Here is a 24,277-nt window from a genome sequence, read left to right as displayed (position 1 = left end):
CTCAAAGCACCTTAATCATCATATTACCCAAATAAACATCATAAATCTAATTTTTTTCTTAATTTCCTCACATTTTCTTTATTTTTCTCCCATTCTTCCTCACTAATATTCTAAAATAAATATCTATTCAAATATTTTTCCAAATATCTTTATACCAAAATTCCTAAAATATTTTTCTAAGAATATAAAAAATTCCAAAACTCACCTTAACTTAGCTTTTAAAGCCTCATTGATGTGCATGCCCGAATAATTTCTTTCCTAATTCCAAGCTCTCGGCCATCTTCACTTGTTACCTTCATTTGGCCATTGCCATTTGCTTGCTCTCCTTCTCATTTCTCCATCTATATATATAGCCATCCATTTGCATAGAAAACTTAGCTATTAAGTTTGTTGTCCATCACTTTCCCATCACTTTTACTTCCCACTTGCACCACTTCACAAAACTTAACCATTAAGCTTTTCATCCCACTTCACAAAGCTTAACCATTAAGCTTTCCATCCCACTTGCACATATATATATATATATACATGACTTATATATATTATACCAATAAAATATGGGAATTTACACATTTAAGTCCCAAACTTCCTCTTAATTCCACTTGGGAAATTCTTTAATTACATTCTCAAACATCAAATTAATTTACATTACGATACTTAAAATGCAAAATTAATAACTCAAGGCTTACTCGATAAGGACGATTTTACCCCAGTGTCCTCACCGGGCTATTGTTTCATCTTGAAATCACTTCGAGGTTGGTCCTTGCATAAAATCGGAGCCCCCTTATGGTTCTGTTGACTTCCCGAAAGCCTCTTATGCCAATTCGATTTTTCAGTCTGATTCGAAGCTGTACCGCAAATCATTCTTGATTTGACTTCTTTTGACACTAAAAATCTTATTTTAATATGCTTGCTTTGGGTATCTCTTTCTTTTAACACATGCACGTCTTGGGGTACTCCCTCCTACTGATTCGACTATTTAGTACCCTTAAACTGTCTCCTAGATTCCATTATCGCCATCAAATATGCTATGAAATAATTATATATTTATTCATTTTTGTTTCGGGATATTACAGCCTTTAAGATACGGGAGGGTCTATATGAGTGGCTGCTTATGCCCTTTGGGTTGTCCAATGCGCCCAGCACATTCATGCATGTGATGAACTAAGCCTTGCGTCCACTCATCAATAAATGTGTGGTTGTCTATTTCGACGATATCTTGGTCTACAGTGCATCAGAAGAGGTTCATTCCTGTCACCTACGGGAGGTTCTTGTGGTCTAGCGTAGCGAACAGTTTTATGCAGCCCCTCAAAAGTGTATTTTCTTCACTGATCGGGTTCTGTTTTTGGGTTATGTTGTGTCTACTAGTGGCGTAGTAGTGGATTCAGAAAAGGTTGAGGCAATTTGGCAGTGGCCTCGTCCTCAATCGATCACGGAAGTGCGTAGCTTTCATGGGTTAGCATCATTCTATTAGCGGTTCATTTAGCACTTCGATACTATTATGGCACCCATAACTGATTGTATGAAAGAAGCCAAGTTCGAGTGGACGCTGGAAGCTGAGAGGGCGTTTGAGGTGATCAAGGAGCAGTTGACTACCGCACCTGTCTTGGCCTTGCTTGATTTCTCCAAGCCATTTGCTCTTCATTGTGACACTTTGAAATTGGGCATTGGAGCAGTTCTTAGTCAAGATGGCAGACCCGTGGCTTATTTCAGTCAGAAGCTTGTAGGGGCTCAAGGGAGGTATAACACTTATGATGCTGAATTCTTTGTCGTCGTTTTGGCCATTCGGCATTAGAGGCATTACCTTTTTCAGCAAGAGTTTATCTTGTATAGTGACCACGAGACTTTGAAGCATTTGGGTAGTCAGGATTCTATATCCGCCTGTCATGCAGCCTGGGTAGCCTTCTTGTAGGAGTTCAATTTTGTTATAAAACATCAGGTGAGGTCGTCTAATAGGGTGGCAAATGCATTGAGTCGTCATCATGGCCTATTTACTAGCCTTCAGGATGTAGTGCGGGGGTTTGACACTTTTCCTTCTTTGTATGCTGATGATTCGTATTTTGGTCCTATCTACTCCCATCTATTGCAGGGCCCACATCCTCGATTCATTCTGGAGGGCGGTTTTGTTTTCAAAGGAGTTCAGTTGTGTGTTCTTGATTGCAGTCTTCAACTGAAATTAATTGAGGAGTTTCATGGGGAGGGTCACGTGGGGCGTGATAGAACTATAGCTCTCATCACTGCATCATTCTTCTGGCCGACTATTCGACGTGAGGTGGGACGGTTTGTAGCATGGTGTCGGGTTTGTCACATGGCAAAGGGAAAGGCCACTAATGTGGGTCTTTATCGTCCCCTTCCGATTCCCTCTGCACCGTGGACGGATATTAGTATGGATTTCATGTTGGGGTTGCCACGGATGCAGCAGGGCAACGATTCTATTTTTGTGGTGGTTGATCGTTTCTCCAAAATGGTGCATTTCATTCCCTGCAAGAAAACAATAGATGCAGTTAATGTAGCACAGTTATTCTTTCGGGAGGTATACCATCTTCATGGGCTGCCAACCTCTATTGTATCGGATCGTGATACTCGCTTCCTCAGCCATTTTTGGCAGAGTTTATGGAAGACTATTAATACTTCACTCAATTTCAATAGTGCCTATCACCCACAGACTAATGGGTAAACTGAGGTCATGAACTGGTCTTTGGGTGATTTGTTATGGTGCTTGGTCAACAACAACATCCGTTCTTGGGATTAGCGCCTCAGTCAGGCAAAGTTTACTCATAATCATGCTCAAAATCACAGCACGAGTTTTAGTCCTTTTTAAGTTGTCTACAGTGTATTACCACGTGGTCCGATGAACTTGCTTACTCTACCTTCAAAAACCCGATTACATGGTTGGGTTGTTGATTTTGTTCGTGATCTACAACACGTTCATGCGGAAACTCGTGCCCATTTGGTTGAGTCTGCCTGCAAGTACAAACAGTCCGCGGATCGTCATCGGCGTCATGTGGAATTTGAGGTGAGGGACTATGTTTGGGTAGTTCTGACAAAGGATCGTATTTCTGCGCATGAGTATTCTAAACTATTTGCACGCACCATTGGGCCGGTTGAGATTATCGAGAAGATCAATCCCAATGTGCATAGATTGTAGCTGCCCAGTCATATCCGCACTTCTGATGTCTTCAATGTGCAACATTTGCTTCCTTAAGAGGACGAGGATGATGGCTCTGACACTGCTGTTCCAGATTCGAGGACGAATCGCATTGCCCCCGGGGAGAATGATGTGGATCGAGCTGCATTAGCGTATTTGGACAAGCACGATGGAAAGAATTTGAAGATATGATCGTAGAGGTTGGTGTTTGGTATTATGGGCATAGGAATTTGCATACGGTGTCCGTTCTCAACCCATAATATATGCTTTTGGGGTAGCTCGACAAGCCGAATCGAAATATCATGTTTTAGCCATTTGAAATTGCCTTTTATGATTATTTACGATTTCCTTATTTTACGTTTGGGTTATTTTTTTGTTTTGGGCGTGTTCTGTAAGATCCAATCTATTTGGAGTCTGTAGCCCGCCAGGGCATCGTATTTGTTAGGATACATTTGTACTAGATTAGGGTTTGTAATGTGAGGGAAATATCATGTTGTATTTTTTGTTTTATCTTATAGAAGGTTTTATTTTTTAAATTAGGTCTGACCGAGGTTGTTGTAACTGCCATTTTGGGCAGTCAGTCAGGTAGGTTCTCCCGCCCCCAATTGCTTATAAATAGGGGCCGAGAGGTAGGCTTTGGGGTGTGCTTTCTATTGTGGGTTTTCAATCTGTCTTGGGGCGAGAATGTGCAGTGAGAAGGAGTGAATATCTTTCTTATATACAACTCTATATAGCTTTCAGGTCTATAGGCTAGGTGAGAGTTGGGTATTGGTGGCACATGTAATCGTGTATTGGCATTCAAGATAGTGGAGAAAGCAAGGGCAAAGCCAATCTGGATGTAGGTCTTTAATTGAGACCGAACTAGGATAATCTTGTGTGTTGTGTGCAATTCTTGATTGTTTCTTGATTGAATTCTGATTTCTATTCATTGCTGATTAGAGAGAGGTCGCTAGGTAAGTTTGAGTGATTGAGTGATCATATATAAGGGTGAGATCTAGGTTAACAGTATTTAAACACTTTTCAGTCATTGTAGGTTTTTTTTAGTTGCTTTGGGGAATAAGAATTGGTGATCCTTTTTTGTGTTTGCAATTCGAGTTTTGAGTGTGTTCATTGAGGGTTGTAGGTGCGCCTACATCAGTAACCCTCTTGGAGAGGTTTTCTGAGACATCATAGCAAATTGTTATTATTTAACTGGTGCTGTGAACTCTAGTACATATAATTCTGCAAACTGTGATTTTGATGAAGAATGGAATTGCCTGACCATCTTCACTTTTAACTGAGAGAATCTGTACTTGCTGGCAAAACTGCTAAGTAGCTTTGCTTTATGCTCCCTTCCCTATGAATATAAAATAAATTAGTTTTGAATGCTTGTAATTCATATCTAATAATCCATTGATCTGGAAACTTCTAGATTCTGCTTGTTGAGAGTTTTGTGACATGGTATGGTATGTGTTTAACAGGAGAATTTAGTCAGGATAGAAGTCAGTTTCAATATGAAATTTAGCATTTATCTTGTATAGATTTGTCCCATGTTCCTAGATCATAAGAATTCTGTTAAGCGTTGGTCAACTTTTATTGCTAGTCAAAGAAGGTATTTATTAGAAAAGTATGGAAAAGGATATTTGATTAGATTTATTTTGTAATCATTACATTGTATGACGCACATCAGGTAACATTGAGCACTCCCAGATTTGCTTTGAGTCATTCATAATTCGATATTATTTATTTGGATCATACTGTTTAAAGGATGATAACCATAGCTACTTTGAATGTTGCAGTTCCGGCTGGCATATGTTGCTCCAGAGTCTAGAGTAGTTGGTGCTGGAGACTTAGTTGACCATCCTAAAAAAATTGCTCTCAATTATCTTTCTGGATACTTTCTTATTGACTTATTTGCTGTATTACCTCTTCCTCAAGTAAGCATTCTATCTTGAAATACTCTCTTTTTTATTATTATTATAAGATCATTGAAACAGCACAAATATTTTTTTGTAAGTCTCACTAGGTACATGTAACCAGAAAAACAGATGGCATGTGAAGTTTGCCAAAATGCAAACAGGGGTCTAGGTTTTGAAACCTGGAGGGTAGGTTTCAAAACTTGCTGTTGCAAAATGTGAACAATGTGCTGTTTCTGAGATTGCAGAAAACGTTTCATTTTGATGATTGATTTGAGGGGTCAAATGATTTTGAAATAACAGGAAATTTTGATATGTTGTAGATATTTGAAATAGCTTTCCAGTGGTATAAAATTTGCAAATTTTGGATAAGATTTGGTCAGTCAAATAATTAAAATGCAAGAAGGTGTCAAAACAGGAACAGACCAATGATTGCTGACTTTGAAAATTATTTGATGATTCAAAGGAAGCCCAAATGATCTGAGATTTTAAATATGTTTTAGTCCTTTAAAAGAGGAAGCCAATGACATATGTGTAATTTTTGAATGACATTTGATGGGTCAAATAACTGAATTAAACAAAAGTGTTGGAGAGGAACTGCAACATAGAAACTTGTCAAAAGTAGCTGGGAAAAAGCCAATCTCATTTCCTCCTTTTAGGGTTACAAGATTATATACAGTTGGGAAAGGAGAACTATCTAATTTTAGCCTTCGACATTAGGCAGTTTCCTAATCTAGCTTCTACTGAAATTAAGAAAGATTTTCAAGATACAGTCAAGATATAATATCTGGAAATACAAATCAAGCAAATAAATCCTTGAATATAAGTGAGAATCTCGGTATTTTCTGACGCTCCCCCTCAAGATTGAGTGAACGTCTTGCATTTCAATCTTGCTCAATAACCTTTGACGCACATGGCTAGGCAGATCTTTTGTAAGAATATCTGCAAGTTGATCATCGGTAGATACAAAGGGTTTGCAAATTAAGCCACTATTTAGCTTTTCCTTTATGAAATGTCTATCTACTTCAATATGATTTGTCAAGTCATGTTATACTACATTATGAGCAATGTTAATAGCAGATTTATTGTCACAGTAGAGCCTCATAGGTGCTATGCACTTATCCTCTGGTCTTCCAAGAGTATCTGTTGGTATTTTATGAAGAAAGAAGAAAATGAAAGGGAAAAAATACCAAAGCGAAAGTCATATATTTTATTCAATTGTAAACTTCAATTTATACAACTAAAATGTAAGTTGGTATTTTATGAAGAAAGAAGAAAATGAAAGGGAAAAAATACCAAAGCGAAAGTCATATATTTTATTCAATCGTAAACTTCAATTTATACAACTAAAATTTAAATTGAAATGAGCATAAAAAGGAGAATAATATGGCATAATATCCAACCAAAATAACTAACAAACAATATCAGATATTTGCTAATTTATTGGTTATGGATAATCTTAATTTATTTTGACTTCTTCAAACCACATCAACAGTTACTAAGTCAAAATTCAACACTCCTCCTTGACTTTGAGGCTGCAAATATAAATTTTAAATTTTGACACGTCTTGGATATAACATATGGGCATTTTATGATTTTATAGTTATGAAGCATAGGTATGGTTATGGGTTTTGAGGCATAGGCATTTTTTTTGGGTATAGGCATTTTTTGGGGGCATAGGCATGGATATGGTTATTTTTTACTAGAGTTAAAATAACTCCTCCTCCTCATGTTGATAAGCAGCAGCTCTAGTTTCTCCTTCTTGTTGTTGTGATCTGCAACATCCATTTAAATGTAGAAGGATTCCTCATCTGGCAGATATGGATAAACCATCTTCTGCATAGTTGGATCTTCCATCATTTTTTCCAAAGCTTCCACTGACAAACCAGAACTTTTTTTCCAGGCTGACGATGAACCTTGAGAAACACCAACCTCAGATGCAGAAGCAATTCCATTATGAGAAACTTGGTCCACAACCTCAACATTTTTTGATGATTTTAACGCAGTTGTTTCCTCAAAATCTCCAAAAGAACTCTTCTGTAATGTTTCTTCAAGAGAAACATCTACAAACGCATATTTCTTTGGACCCTCCATTTTTGGTTTACTCAATCTCACAGGTCCCTCAAGAAGAAGGGCTCTGATACCATTTGTTGGTATTTTATGAAGAAAGAAGAAAATGAAAGGGAAAAAATACCAAAGCGAAAGTCATATATTTTATTCAATCGTAAACTTCAATTTATACAACTAAAATGTAAATTGAAATGAGTATAAAAAGGAGAATAATATGGCATACTATCCAGCCAAAACAACTAACAAACAATATCAGATATTTGCTAATTTATTGGTTATGGATAATCTTAATTTATTTTGACTTCTTTAAACCACATCAACAGCTACTAAGTCAAAATTCAACAGTATCTTAATCCAAAGTGGTTCACATATTTCTAAAGCCATTGATTTGAACTCTGTTTCAACGCTTGATCAAGTTATAACACTTTGTTTCTTGCTTCTCCAAGTCACAAGATTACCCCATAGAAATGTGCAATACCCTGAGGTTGACCTTTTATCAATCACTGACCCTGCATGGTCAACATCGGTATAAGCTTCAAGAGACAACTTTTCCCCCTTCTTGAACAATATACCCTTACCCGATGTCCCATTTAAATAATGTAGGATCCTATACACTGCTTTTAGATGAGTTTCCTTAGGATTATGCATGAATTGACTAGCCACACTCACTGCATAAACCTATTTGGCTAGGTATGGGAGAGATAAATGAGCCTACCCACTAGCCTTTGATAAGAGCCTTTATCCATAGTAGCATCTTCTGGAACATCTCCTAACTTGTGATTGGGTTCAATTGGTGTGTCAACAACCCTACTTCTCAACATCCCAGTTTCAGTCAACAAGTCAAGTATGTATGTCTGTTGAGAGATAAAGATTCTTTGCTTAGAATGAGCCACCTCAATACTCAAAAAGTATTTCAATCTGCCCAGCTTCTTAATCTCAAATTCCTTAACCAAACAGCCTCTCAACATTTCCATTCCTGCCATATCATTTCTTGTTACTATGATATCATCCACATAAATAAGTAATGCAATCACTCCCCCTGTGGCCGAGTGATTTATAAATATGGTGTGATTTCCTTGACTTTGTTTGTATCCCAGACCAAACATGTCTTTGGTGAACAGGCTAAACCACGCCCTTGGTGACTATTTCAATCCATACAAAGCTTTTTTCAATCTTCAGACTACATTCTCTCTTGTCTAACCTAGGTGGTACTTCCATATAGATCTCTTCTAAGTACCCATGTAAGAATGCATTTTTGACGTCAAATTGCTGCAATTTCCAGCTTAGGTTAGCAGTAAGGACAAAAGCACTCTCACAGTATTCATTTTTTCCATTGGGGCAAATGTTTTCAAATAGTCTATCCCATATGTTTGTGTATATCCCTTAACAACTAACCTTGCTTTGTACCTTTCTAAGGACCCATCTGATCTATATTTTACAGTGTACACCCATTTGCAACCCACCAGATTCTTTCTCTTGGGTAATTTCATCAACTCTCAAGTTTGATTATTTTTCAGTGCTACCATCTCTACTTCCATGGCACTCTTCCAATTCTCATTGCCTATTGCTTCGAACAAGGTCCTTGGTATAGGGATTGTGTTTAGGCTAGTAAGAAAGGCTTTGTGCTTAGGAGACATGTTTGAATAGGATAAGAACAAATGTAGAGGGTGTTTGGTACAAGACCTTGTTCCCTTCCAGATAACAATGAGAAGGTCAAGATCCTTGGGATCAAGTTTATCATAGTCACTTGGGTTCGGATCAGTTGTAGGTTTAGTGAGAAGTTTTGGTTCGGGAATAGGAATACTAGGGTTAGGACTTGTTTAAGATGATGAAACTTGCATAGGTAGAGGAGCTGGTGCCTTCCCTCTTGAATATACTTGTAGCGGACAAGAAGATTTGGATAATTGCACCCCCCCCCCCCCCCCCCCCCCTTGCGAGTATCATGCCCTGTAAAAGTCCTTAGAATTAGAGACCAAATAAGGAGAATATGGATTTAGAGAAGAAGAGAAATCAAGAATAAATAGATCCTTGTCCTTGTCTTCTAAGAAGACAATCTCCCCCTGAATATAAGGACAAACAAAATAGGAAGTATCTTTAACAAAGGTAACATCAACTAAGACAAGAACTTTCTTAGTAGGAGGATGATAACACTTATAGCTCTTTTGAGTGGAAGAGTATCCAACAAAGATACAATTTAGGGTGCGAGGATGAAGTTTTCCACGATGAGGAGTATGAATATGAACAAAGGATAGGCATCCAAAGACTTTAGGAGTAAGGCCATTAGAGACATTGACCCCAGGATAGAATTTTGCATGAAGATTATTGGACCATAGGAGTCAAGACTTCTAGAGGGCAGCCTATTAATGAGATATGTGGCTGTCAAGACTGCTTCTCCTCTAATATTGTTTTGGAACATTATTTTGGAAGAGAAGAGCTCTTATAACAACCAAAAGATGATTATTCTTTCTCTCAGCCACCCCATTTTTTTGAGGAGTATGGACACAAGAAGATTCATGGATTATGCCATTTTCATGAAAAAAAATAATATAAAGACTGATTAAAGTAATCATTGGCATTATCAAATTGCTCCTTATCTCAACACCAAATTGAGTTTTGACCATGTTATAGAAGATGGGAAATGTTAGAACAGTAGGTTCTATGGCACACACCAAGATGGGGGGGTGAATTGGATATTTTAAAAAAAAAAACTTGATAGAACTTTGAAATCCTTTTGATGAAAAATTCGATGCAAGTGAGGATTATTGAATTGGTTGAAATAATAAATGAAATAAAACTACAAGCACAAGAGAAGAACACAAAGGATTTATAGTGGTTCGGCTTAACCCAAGCCTAATCCACTACCTTAGTTCCTCACTAAGGATTTTTCAAACCATCCACTAAAACCCCCTATTTAAACCAAGTAGGTCTTCTAGTCCAAGACTAGGAAAATACAAAACCTCCCACTCAAATGGGCCCTCTAGCTACACAAGCTAGGAAGAATAAGAAATATAGAATATGAGAGAATCTAAGAGATGAATCTCTTAGTTACAATGTCTCTCAAGATTAAACAAGGCTTAAATGAATGTATTAACAATAATAGAATGAAGCTTTGGAGAGAAAAGTATAACAATGAAGGCACAGAGCACTGTAAATACAAACGAAGATAAACCGTAAGCTCAAATCAATTCATTTCCATCCATTAGCCCTCTCTTGATCTTGCTTGAGTTGTATTTATAGGCTTCCATAAAGATTGAAGAAGAAACTAGCCGTTTGGAGCTGTTGGGATTTGAAAAAATAGCCGTTGGAAGCTTTCTGCGAAACACATAGTCGATAGAAGAAAATGCATAGTTGACTATTTTTACAAATAAAACAAAACATAGTCGACAGACAAAAACGCATAGTCGACTATCTTATAACACAAAAATCCCATAGTCGACAGATACATATGCACAATCGACTATTGCAAAAATGTGAAGAAAATTTTGAATTTTATGAACAAAAATAGTCGACAGATGAAATGCCATAGTCGACTATCCTTACTTGATAGTCGACAGATTAAGAAATAGTCGACAGATTAAGAAATAGTCGACAGATGCCTCACATAGTCGACAGATCAAATCAGCATAGTCGACTATCCTTATACATAGTCAACTATCCTTAACAGCATAGTCGACTATCCTTTTGAAAACATAGAAAACTTTAACAAAACCTCATTTAGATCTTTTTGAAAGCAAGTTGAGATTATCAAAAGTATATTTTGAAATAAATATCACTCAACCAAACTCAATGATTCTTTTATAGGATTTCATATCTTGCTTCAAAATTCATGTATTAAAAGTTTGTTTTCTCATTCATATAATCCATACCTTTCTTCACAATTCACATATTAAAATTTATTTTCTCATTTGTATAATCCATGCCTTGCTTCATATTATAAAAGTTATTTTCTCATTTATGTAATCCATTTTATAGAGATTGATTTTCATATAGTCATTAACAAAACCATTTTATTACTAAGAGTAAATTATCAGGAAAAACAATGCACATTTCAGATTTAGCTTTCAAAAGAAATAACCAAACCACACGAGTGCAATCATCAACAAAGGAGACAAACCATCTTGCTCTCTAAATGTTAGGAACAGTGGAAGGGCTCCATATATCACTGTGAACCAGTGTGAAGGGAAGATAACTTCTTTTATTAGTAAGAGGAAATGAGATTCTTCTATGTTTTGCAAGTTCACATACATCACAATGATAATCCTCCACATCTAATCCTTTGAACAATAAAGGGAACAACAATTTAAGGACCCTAAAAGAGGGATGACCAAGACAAAAGTGATGAAGGCACAACTTATCTTTATCGGACTTAACTAGGAATGATAAAGGAGAAACTTTCTTTTTTTGAACCTGTCTACTAAGGTCTTCAAGGTAGTATAGTTCATCTCTCTCCCTAGCACGCCCAATCTTCCTCCTCCTATCTTGTTCTTGAAATTCACAAAAAGAGGGATAAAATATGACATTACTATTAGAATCTATAGTAAGCTTTTGGATGGACACAAGGTTTGTGAAAAGTTTAGGAACATGGAGAACGTTTTTAAGGGTGAGATGACTATTGATGGGAACATTTCCTTGGCCAGCTACAATTGTCAATGACCCATCTGCCATGGTTATTTTCCTTGTGCTAGGGCATGGTGTATAGGTGATAAATCGATGGTAGGAACAGGTCATATGATCTATGGCTCCAGAGTCAAGAATCCATGTATTTGGAAGGCTGGTATCTGAAGCATGAAATACAAGAGAAGAGGAACATATACCTGTAAAAGCTAGAATGCAAGTACTTGTTTCGGGTTTCTTTTCCAAGGACCCTAATAGGCTTCTGAGTTTCTCAATTTCTTCTCTATTGAGCTCCATCATTTCTACTTGGTCTTGAACCTTTCCCTCAACAAGTTGCTGGCTACTAGCCACATGAACTTGCCCCTAGCCCCTTAATTGTCCATCCTTAGGGGGCTTACTATGGAGCTTCCAACACTTTTCTATGGTATGCTAAGGCTTCTTGCAATAGCTGCACCATAAGGAGTTTCTGTTAATTACCTTTGATGAATCAGACGCCTTCCTTTTCTCCCTAGGATGCTTCTCTAAGCTAGAACCCTTTACCATCACAAGTGCTAAACTTTCTATAGATGAAGTATCAAGCATCACTCTTCTCCGCCCTTCTTCCGCACGCACAATTGAGATCGTTTCATTTAGAGAGGGAAAATCATCCTTTCCAAGGATCTAAACTCTAAGTTTAGTCCAGCAAGAAAATCATAGATTATCTCCTTTTCAACAAACCTTTTTTGTAAAGCTGCATCCTCATTGCACTTCATCTAGATACATTGATAATGATCCAACTCTTATCACAAAGTTTGCAAGAGGTTGGCATACTCGGTGATTGACCGAGATCCTTGCTTGGTGGCTGCCACCTTAGTCCTTATCTCATAAATCTGGCAGCATAATGAACTTTAGAGTATGTTAGCTTCATAGCATCCCAAATCTCCTCAGCAGAGTATAGAAACATCACCGTGTCACTGATCTCTGATAGCATGGAATTCCAAAGCTCAGACATGACCAACGAGTCTTCTTTGTCCCAGGCTGCATATGTGGGGTCTTCCTTCTTAGGTCCGATCCCAAATAGATGACTTAGCTTCCCTCTACCCTTCAGAAACGTTCAGATTAACTGGGACCACTTGAAGGAATACCATTATTTCCACTAGAACAAAGTACTACTGGATTCCATTGAATCTGTCATGGTTGTAGGGTTTTGATAGCTATGAAAGTGGATTGGATATTGTTATCGGCTATAGCTAACCAGAAAACAAACATGATGGCCGGCTCTAGGAACATGAACCTAGGACTCTGATACCATGTCAAAAGTAGTCGGGAAAAAACCAATCTCATTCCTCCTTGTAGGGTGACAAGATTATATACAATTGGGAAAGGAGAACTATCTAATTTTAGCCTTCTACATTAGGCAGTTTCCTAATCTAGCTTCTACTGAAATTAAGAAAGATTTACAAGATACAGTCAAGATATAATCCCTTAGAAAGGAAACATGGAAACACAAATCAAGCAGATAAATCCTTGAATATAAGTGAGAATTTCGGTATTTTCTGACACAACTGAATTAAAGAAGCCTTGTACCAAAGGTAGATTTTGAAACCTACTTGAGCAGGTTTTGAAAAAGTTGAGAAATGATTTTAAATAATAGCTAGAATGTTTGTAAACATCAAATGAGTTTATGAGGTTCAATCCTACACCTCTGAAAAACAGATTTTAGCCACCCTTAATTAAATGAAGTTAGAAATGAAATTAATTCACCCAAATGAAGTTAGAAATGAAATTAAGGGTTTCACCCACTAGATGTTAGGATTAAATCGTGAACTTAACCAAGTTAACCCTTGATGAGCTAGAACATGGCTTGCATGGTTAAGTTACCTCTAGTCGGGTAGTGGGAAATTGATTAATTAAATTTAAAAAAATTCCCAAGTTTTTGGATAATTAGTGAGGCTTCGGGAGAGCAAGGCATTACACCAATTCTTAGTTGGGTAGTAATTCATTCCCAATGGTTAGTTCTCCAATTAGTTTAGGTAGACTGATACAACAACAAAAAATAAAACCATTGTTTTATTCTCTAAAATGTAGAACGAAGACATAAGCATGGTATTAGAAAAATGAAGCAGACTAGGCCTAATTGTTCTAGTTTAGTATGGTTCTTGGGCCTATTAGGTTCGCTGCGCACCCTTAGTAACTACAATGTGTGCACATATATTATAGAAAAACATGTACAAGAAATATAGACAGTTAGGCAAAATATAGAGGCAATTTTTCATTCATTATATAGTTATTTATTTCTTTAAGTGGTAGTTTTTTCTGTGTAACTGTTTCCGTATGAGCAGTTACAATTTGTGTATAAATGTGTCCAATCCAAATAATAAAGTGAGAAATTTTAAGGAGTTTAAAAGTCCAAACTTCTTCATGGTATCAAAACGGTGAGAGAGAGAGAGAGAGAGCGGCGAAGATGGTCACAAAATGGAGCCACAATCACAGAGAAATTTCCAGTCATCTCCTTCTTCTTCATTCACCATCACTACAGCCATAGTCGCAACCATCTCTCCAGTCCCGCAAAAAAGAAGAGATGCATAAAATCAAATCCTAATAAGCCTTTGAGGGGTTGTTGTCAATCATATCTCCAGAGGAATTGAAGGATGATGCTAATTGCAATACTAGTAAAATAAATATACTCTTAATGAAGACACAACAAGTCAGAGTAAATGTCATCCTCCATGAGACGATACAAAAAATCTAGAATGTCGCAAAGGAGAAGTATTTCGACACTAAGGCACAACAGAAGCATTGTCAAGGAGACCTCTCAAACACCCAATATTTTAGTCGTCAAATTAAAATATCGGCAGCACTCAACCAGTTTAAAGTGACCTAAATAAACAGACACTTCATAAAAAGAAAAATTGAAGGTGGACTTCCTATATACCAATGATCTACCAAACACTACCCACTGAAGACTTAGTTTGAAGATGTGAAGATCCAAGCTAGGGCTTTCTTAATATTTACAGCCCAGGTTGAGGGGGCGTGTAGATAAACGTGTACAAGGAATATAGACAGTTAGGCAATTAGACGAAATATAGAAGCAATTTTCCATTCATTATACAATTATTTATTTTCTAAGTAACAGTTTTTTTTGTGTGTAATTGTTTCCACATGAACAACTACCATTTGTATATAAATGTGTCCAATTTGAATAATAAAGTGAGAAATTTTAAGGTGTTTAAAAGTCCAAACTTCTTCATATATCATGTGCATTCCTAGTAATGTGATCTTTAAAACCTACTCATGTTGTCAAAGCATACTTATTACCCTTTTGGCACCATGTTAGTGGTCAGACTTTAACTCCAATTTTGTTTTCTTATTAGATTTTGATATCCCCTTTTGCAGATCTTGATTTTTTTTATCATCCCAATTGCTTTAGAAAGGAAATCAGAATTTCCACTCTACATCCCATGTCTAGAGTTGTTCCCTATAACTCATCTTCTTGACATTGAGTCAATTTTCCATCAAAATAAAAATAAAAGGAAAGAAAGCAAAAATATTAAAGAGGAAAAAAGTAGAGGAGAGGAATGCGGGTTGCTAAAGAATGGAACCATAAGAATTGAGATGATTTTACTTAGCTCCATTATCTTTATTTATGTGGTACAAAGTATATAGTTGTCTTCATAAAATAATGCATAAATAACTCATTAACAATTAAATTGTTTCTAGAAAAAAGAAAGAATAACAAGTTGTCAAAAGGATGAAAAAATAATCTCCAATCTTATTCATTAAGGCTAAAGTAACAACTGATATATACACATACACGCCTATCATAATAGGCAACATTCCTAAGTCTAATTAGGAATTTTCCTAATTAGATGATATCTAGATTACATTAGGAAATATATACAAAAGGAAAAGAATATACAATTGAACAAAACAATCAAGCAAATAAGGAAAGAGCACCTAAGGAAATCAATCACACTGATCTTGCATAATATCATTGTGCACTAAATTAGGAAAGAAGAACAAATAGGAACATATAGGTAAGAAGAACCAATAGGAAAGAAGTAGATGTCCGCCAACACTCCCCCTCAAGCTAATGAATGCATGTCATACATTCCCAGCTTGCTCAAAAGTTTGTGAAACACTTGGCTTGATAATCTTTTGGTCAAAATGTTTGCTAATTGTTCTCCTGTAGGGACACAAGGACTACATATCATACCACTTTCAAGCTTTTCTTTGATGAAATGTCGGTCTACTTCCACATGTTTGGTCCGGTCATGTTGAACCGGGTTATGGGTTATGCTGATGGCAAACTTATTGTCACAATAAAGCCACATAGGAATTGCCCACTTAACCTGCAGATCATTCAACACAATTTTTAACCACAATAGCTCACAAACACCTAGAGCCATAGCTCTAAACTCAGCCTCAACGCTTGATCTTGCAATCACATTTTGTTTTTTACTTCTCCAAATGATAAGATTCCCCCCTAAAAATGTGCAGTAATCAGAAGTGGATCTTCTATCCACAAGAGACCCAGCATAGTCTGCATCAGTGTAAGCTTCAAATGTTAAGGTTTCTTGCTTCTTAAACAAAATTCCTTTCCCTAGTGTGCCCTTTAGGTAGTGAAGGATCCTTTGTACTATCTTTAGATGACTCTCCCTAGGATCATGCATGAATTGGCAATGTCCAACCTTGTATGTGACAAATAGATAAGTCTCCCAATCAGCCTTTGATAAGAGCCCTTGTCAACTGTACCTGTGTCAAGATCAGCCCCAATCCTAGGGTTTTTTTTCAATAGGAGTATCAGTAGTCCTTCCTCCAAGTAAACTGGTTTCTTTCAATAGATCAAGTACATATTTGTGTTGAGAAATAAAGATCCCCTCCTTAGATTTCGCTACTTCTACACCTAAGAAGTACTTCAATTTTCCCAACTCCTTGATTTCAAACTCCTTTGCCAAACACACTCTTAACTGATCCATCCCTTCTTGGTTGTTTCTGGTTACAATAATGTCATCAACATACACAATAAGCATTGTTATCATACCTATAACCGAATGATGGATAAACAAGGTGTGGTCACCTTGACTTTGTTTGAAGCCTAACCCGAGCATGACCGTGGTAAATCTCCCAAACCAAGCCCTAGGTGATTGCTTCATCCTATAAAGGGTCTTTTTCAATCTGCATACAACATTTTCCCCTTCTATTTGCAGCTCAAACCCCGAGGGAACCTCCATATATTTCTCTTCCTCTAACTCCCGATGTAGGAAGGCATTTTTTACATCAAATTGATGTGATGACCAGTCATAGTGAGCTGCTAAGGACAATAATACCTTGACAGTATTCATTTTTGCTACAGGGGTAAAAGTTTCTAAGTAGTCCACCCCATAGGTTTGAGTATACCTCTTAGCCACCAACCTAGCCTCATACCTCTCTATAGACCCATCAGATTTGTACTTAACTGTGAATACCCATTTATATCCTACCAACCGCTTTCCGTTTGGAAAATCCACCAACTCCTAGGTCTGATTTTTCTCAAGAGCTACCATCTCCACTTTCATGGCATCCTTCCAGTTCTCACTACTTAAAGCTTTAGACAGATTCTTAGGAATAGGTATGGCATCAAGGCTGGTTAAGAAGGATTTATGTTTAGGAGATAAATGAGAATAGGTCATAAATAAATGGAGAGGATGCTTGGTACAATTCCGGGTTCCTTTTCTAAAGGCAATAGGGATATCTAGGTCATTAAACTCAGTTTTAGATTGAGAGTTAATACCCGAGTTTGAATATGTCATGGCTGCATTAGAAGGTTGCACTTGTTGAGCTGGTTCATCATTAGAATTCCATGATTCAGAACTCGGTTTCAGCGATTCAGCATGTGTAGGTTGAGTATTTGGAGTCTTTCTTCTTGAATAAACCTTTAATGGACAAGGAGGAGACTGATGTTGTTCTCCATGTATCTTCTCTAGTGACCTGTGAGTAATATCCCGAAGGGGAACAGGAGAATGATTTGAGGAAGAGGGAAAAATAGGGAGAGACAAATCCCTATTTTCCTCTTCTAAGAAATTAGTCTCCCCCTGAGAATAAGACTCTCCAAAATAGGATTTTTCTTCCATAAAACTTACATCCACTGAGATAAAAAAACGTTTAGATGGAGGATGGAAACATTTATAGCCCTTTTGAGTAGAGGAATATCCAACAAAAATGCACTTAAGGGCTCTAGGATCTAACTTTCCTCGAGTAGGTGAGTGATTGTGAACAAAACTCACACATCCAAACACTCTAGGACAAAGACCCTTAGAAGTCACGAAATTTGGAAAAACTTTAGAAAGAAGCTGAATTTGGCTATTTGATTCAAGATTTCTAGATGACAGCCTATTAATTAGATAGGTTGTTGTTAAGGCTGCTTCTCCCCAATATTGTTTAGGAACATTATTATGGAATAGCAATGCCCTTGTGATAGTAAGAATATGCCTATTTTTCCCCTTAGCAACCCCATTTTGCTGAGGAGTATACACACACGAAGATTCATGAATTATTCCCTTTTGAAGAAAGAAATGAGAAAGGGTATGAGTCAAGAATTCCTTAACATTATCAGTTCTAACCCTCTTAATTTTAGCCCCAAATTGAGTTTTAATCATGTTGCAAAAATTGAGAAAAATGGAACATATTTCAAATTTAGCTTTTAGAAGATAAAGCCAAACTACTCTTGTACAATAATCCACAAATAACACAAACCATCTAGCCTCGGACAGATTAGGGATTGGAGACGGTCCCCATATATCACAATGAACAAGGTTAAAAGGAAGGGAACTTCTCTTATTAATAAGAGGGAATGAAGTCCTTTTATATTTAGCAAGTTCACATACATCACATCTCAAATTTCCAACATCAAATCCCTTGAACAAAGAGAGAAACATAAACTGAAGTATTCTAAAAGAAGGATGCCCTAACCAGAGAAGATGAAGCCAAATTAGGTCTTTATTAGGTTTAACTAAAAAAGATGCAGGAGAAAACTTTCCTTTTCCAAGTTGTGCACTATAGTCTTCAAGATGATAAAGACCATCCTCAACCTTAGCACGCCCAATCATCTTCCTCGAGTCCTTTTCCTAAAATTCACAAAACAAGTGGTAAAAGACAACCCGACAATTAGTATCCTTGGTTAGTTTTTCAATGTAAATTTATAACAAAGCAAAACAATATGGAATATAATGATATCTCCACACCCTATCTAATCTACATACAACATCTTATATACACACCAAAAGATAGAAAAGAAGAACCATAAAACATGGATACATGTTTCCTCAATTTGTGGGATCCCATAAAGTATGGATCCATTTTCCCCATTTCCTACATTTTTACACTCCCCCTCAAGCTAGCTTGAAGATATCTTCCATGGCAAGCTTGCTCACTAATTTTTTCAAATTGACTTTTGTGTAACCCCTTTGTAAGAACATTGGCGATGTGATCAACTATTGGAATGTAGGGCATACAAATTATCCCATTATCAATTTTCTCCGTAATAAAGTGCTTATCCACCTCTACATGCTTTGTCCTATCATGGAGTACTGGATTATGGGCAATGGAAATTGCAGCTTTATTATCATAGTAAACCTTAGTTGGTAAGGGAGTGGAGACCCTTAACTCCTTTAGAAGTCTCTTTATCCACACATGACCTCACAAATCCCGTGGGCAACTAAACGAAATTCAACTTCAACACTACTTTTGGCCACCACGTTTTGTTTCTTGCTCCTCCAAGTGACGAGATTACCTCCCACAAAGGTGCAGTATCCTAATGTAGATCTTCTATCAGTAACACTGTTTGCCCAGTTTGCGTCTGTATAAGCCTCTATGTGAAGATGCCCATGTTTTCTGAAGAGTAAACCTTTTCCAGGAGTTCTCTTTAGGTACCTTAGAATTCTGTAGACAGCTTCAAAATGTTGTGAACCTAGTGAGTGCATAAATTGATTTACTACACTTATTGCAAATGTTATATTAGGTCGAGTGTGGGACAGATAGATGAGTTTGCCTACAAGCCTTTGATATTTCTCCATTTCTACCACATCTTTGGCTTCGACAAGTTATAGCTTCAAATTAGATTCAATGAGAGTTTCAGCTATCTTACACCCTAGCATTCCTGTATCAGTGAGTAAATCCAGGATATACTTACATTGGTTGACAAAGATTCCCTCCTTAGATCTTGCAAACTCTATCCCAAGGAAGTACTTTAGGGGTCCCAAGTCCTTGGTTTCATACTCATATGCTAGTTTCCTCTTAAGTTCTTCAATTTCTTCCTTGTCATCACCAGTCATTATTATATCTTCCACATAGACAATTAAAATAGATTTCTTACCGTCGCTAGAATGCTTGAAGAACATTGTGCGGTCCGCTTGGCTCTGAGTATAACCATAGCTTCTTACTTCATTTCCAAACCTTTCGTACCACGCTCTTGGAGACTGTTTCAGACCTTACAAGGATTTTTTTAGGCTGCATATCTTGTTGGTACCAAAGCTCTTCTCAAATCCAAGTGGGAGGTCCATATACACTTCTTCCTCCAAATCGCCATTTAGGAAGGCATTTTTTACATTGAGTTGGTGTAGAGGCTAATCTTGAGCCACCACGAGAAAGAAAAGGACTCGAATAGAGTTTATCCTTGCCATTGGAGCAAAGGTCTCTTGATAATCGATGCCATATGTTTGGGTGAACCCCTTGGCAACAAGTCTTGCCTTATACCTCTCTATGCTTCCATCTGCCTTACATTTTACAATGAAGACTGATTTACAGCTTACAGTTGTCTTGCCTCTCGGTAGCTCCACAATCTCCCAAGTCCCGTTCTTTTTAAGAGCATTCATCTCCTCCTTTTATGGCTAAATTCCAATTCAAATCACCTAGAGCATCTTGAATTGTTCTTGATACATGCAAGTTATAAATATTTAAAAGAAATGCCTTGTGACTATTGGACAGTTTTTGATAGGACAAGTATTTGGCAATAGGATGTTTAGTACAAGATCTTACTCCTTTTCTAGTGGCAATGGGGACATCAAGATCAAACAAATCAACTGAGGAAGAATTTAAAGGGATAAGTTTAGAATTACCCTGAGTGGAATAAGGACCATCATTCGAAGATGCCAATTGCTCAGTTACTGGAAGGATATTTGGATCAATAGCATTTCTTTGAGATTTTCTTTTGAAATAAAACTGAAGCTCAGGTTTCGTATAGCTTTGATCCGTTTGAAGTAATTCTCCCCTTAGTTTCAACTCCATTATGCTTGGCACCTATGAGCTAGATGTATCTTGTTCTTTATTGTTTTGAACACCAGTTTCCTTAGATCGCTTATCAGAGTGGAGTGGAGTGTCAATCATATCAAACATATTTGAAAGAGATTCAGAAATTTTCAAAAAATTATCTTCTTCTACAATATTCTCCCCCTGAAGATAATTTTTGGTAAAATAGGGTTGATTCTCCATGAAAGAAACATCCATGCTTATGTGAATTTTTTTTGTGATTAAAGCATTTGTACCCTTTTTTTTTTGGAGCATAACCAACAAAAACACATTTTTCAGCCGTTGGATCTAATTTGGATCGAAAATTTTGTGGAATGTAAACAAAACAAGTGCATCAAAAAATGTTTAAAGGTAGCTCAGAGTATAACCGGCACATAGGAAAAGTCTTTTTTAAGGAATTTAGAGGTGTCTCAAAGTTTAAGACTCGAGTAGGCATCCTATTAATTAGATAGCAAGCAATTAAAACAGCATCTCCCCATAGGTATTTTGGGACATTCATAGAAAACATGATAGCCCTAGTTACCTCAAGTAAATGTCTATTTTTTCGTTCAGCTATGCCATTCTACTGAGGAGTTTCATGACATGTTGATTGATGTAAAATACCATTTTCTTTAAAAAAAAAAACCCCTAAACATTCATTGAAGTATTCTGTTCCATTATCAGACCAAAGAATACAAATTTTTGTTTGAAATTGGGCTTCGATTATGTAAAAGAAATCTTTAAAAACACTTGCTATGTCGGATTTCTTATTAAACAAGTAAATCCAACATAGTCTAGTATGATCATCGATAAAAGTTATAAACCATCTTTTACCAGATAAAGTGGTAACTTTTGAGGGTCCCCAAACATCACTGTGGATTAAATAAAATGGTTTTGAAGAACAGTAAGGTTTGGGAACGAAATTAACACGATGATCTTTAGACAAATGACAGTTTTCACATTGAAACTTAGAACAATCCACTCCTTTAAACAATTCAGGAAATAAGTGTCTTAAATAAGGAAAACTAGGATGGCCTAGCCTGAGATGTCATTGCATTATTGGATCAGAAACAGAGATTGAACTGTTACCACTTAATCCGTGAGCTTTTCTATTATCGAAGAAATCCTCATTGAAGTAGTAAATTCCGTTTATTTCTCTAGCATTGCCAATTGTCTTCCTCGAGTTTTGATTCTGAAATAGGCAATAAGAATCAAAGAAGGTAATGCGGCAGTTAGAATCTTTTAGAGTTTACTGACAGACAAAAGATTACAAGTAAGTTTAGGAACATGAAGTACTAATTGAAGATCAATACTTTCAGAGATTTTAATGAGGCATTTGCCAGCAATATAAGAAAAACTGTCATCTGCTATCCTTACTTTCTCACTACCTGAACAAGGAGTATATGAATTGAAAAGATTGGGCAAACTAGTCATGTGATCAGATGGCCCTGAATCAATGATCTATGGAGCATATTTAAAGAAAATTAACAGGGCTAAAGTAGTTCTATTCTACCTGAATGTACCAAAGAACCATTAGGTGTACCAGATAACGAATTGGACAGTAACAATGTCAAGAGTCAATTGAACTGCTCTTTGTTGAAGGAACCATATGTGGAGGGAACGTCTGATATGGTGGCGGTAGGGATCGATGATCTATTGACTAGTAAGTGACTACACATTGCAGATCCAGTCATCCTTTGCCTTTTAATTTGAGTTAGCTTGGTTTGCTGGATCTGTCTGGCGGATCTGGTAGTTGGATTTGGCCTAATGAGTCAACTCTGGTTGACCAAATTTGAAGCAGGTCGTAACTAGGTGGGTTAGATCTGACCCAGGTCTGGCAAGGATATGGATTTGCTTGAAACGTGGACAGCAATAATGGAGAAATCCCACCAGCAGTCACTGGAGAACCAACCAAGTTGGACGGCGACAGGCAGCAACAGTCGGCAGTGAAACCACCGAGATCTGAATGGGCTGAGTGAGACGAGTCCAACGGTGGTAACGTTGTCGTGATTGGAGTACCGGAGAGAGAGATCGGAGCAACAAACAGTGGCGGTGGTTAGATATGATGGCAGCAGTAATGGTGGTCGAACTTCGAGGGTAGGCCGATCCTTGGTCGACGACATCGATGGCGGTGGTTTTAGGAGCAAACGATGGCCGTAAAAGGCCTATGGCAAACAACAGCGTGATGGTGCGACTGGGAGGGAGTAGCATGTGGCGACTCGTGGAGGCTCAACGGCGGCTGTGCTCCAAGGGGGTGGGCGATCAAATGCCAGCGACAGTGATGGTGGTGGTGCGCGACTGGGAGGCGACGGTGGGTAGGTCTTGGCTGTTGATGGCAAAGGCTTGCTGTGACGGAAACTGGAGATGAACGTAGCTTCTAGAATTGACAACAGGTGACCCCTTGTCTTCTCCACTCTTGGCGCTTGACAGCAGTGGCGAGTTCGTCTGTTAGAACGATGGCAGATCAATCGCGGCTGTGGGTGGCTCTGATACCATATAACAAACCAAAACAATATGGAATACAATGATATCTCCACACCCTATCTAATCTACATACAACATCTTATATACACACCAAAAGATAGAAAGAAGAACCATAAAACATGGATACATGTAACCCATGAAACATGGATACTTGTTTCCTCAATTTGTAGGATCCCATAAAGTACGGATCCATTGTCCCCATTTCCTACATTTCTACAAAATTAAATTGGTGAGCAACTTAGGAACATGTAAGACATCTCTCAAGATTAGGTAGGGATTGATCAATATATCCCCTTGTCCAACCACTACTGTTAAAGATCCATCAGCAAGAACAATTTTTCTGGTACTAGGACAGGGTTTGTAGGACAAAAAATTGGTTGGTAAGGGTGTCATGTGGTGTGTAGCACTAGAATCAAGAATCCAAGTTTTGTTAAGAAATAAATCTGAAGCATGAAAGTTAAATGAGTTGGAAGTAATACTTGTGAAAGATAAATTTGAACTACCTGTCCCTAGGATTTTTTCAAGAGATCCCAGCAAGTTTCTTAATTTTTCAGTTTCCTCTTGATTCAGCCCCATTGAATCAGCTTGTTCAGAGGCTTTCTCTTCCTCACTCTGATGGATGCTGGCTGTAAAAACTTGGCTTTTGGACTTTCCTCCAGGCTATCCTCCTCTAGCTGGCTTGCCATGAAGCGTCCAGCACTTGTCCACTGTGTGTCTGGGCTTCTTGCAGAAGGAGCACCATAAGTTGTTTTTGGTAGATGGTTTCATTGGATCTAAGGGCCTCCTTTCTTCTCGAACCCCTCTCTCCTTACCAAGCCCCTTC

General features: G+C 37.5%; 1 protein-coding gene across 5 annotated transcripts in view; it reads left to right on the top strand.

The window, feature by feature from the left end:
* Positions 1 to 24,277, top strand: part of LOC127795788 (probable cyclic nucleotide-gated ion channel 20, chloroplastic) — a 61,565-nt gene that overhangs the window by 16,676 nt on the left and 20,612 nt on the right. For all 5 annotated transcript variants that reach the window (XM_052327686.1, XM_052327687.1, XM_052327684.1 and 2 more), the window contains one exon: positions 4,927 to 5,064. In XM_052327686.1, coding sequence (XP_052183646.1) covers positions 4,927 to 5,064 — 138 coding nt within the window. The remainder of the gene's footprint in view (positions 1 to 4,926; positions 5,065 to 24,277) is intronic.

This window comes from Diospyros lotus, chromosome 2, assembly GCF_014633365.1.
Source record: "Diospyros lotus cultivar Yz01 chromosome 2, ASM1463336v1, whole genome shotgun sequence".
NCBI classification, from domain to species: domain Eukaryota; kingdom Viridiplantae; phylum Streptophyta; class Magnoliopsida; order Ericales; family Ebenaceae; genus Diospyros; species Diospyros lotus.
Note: the sequence above shows the minus strand (reverse complement) of the source record. Positions and strands in the feature narration are given on the sequence as shown.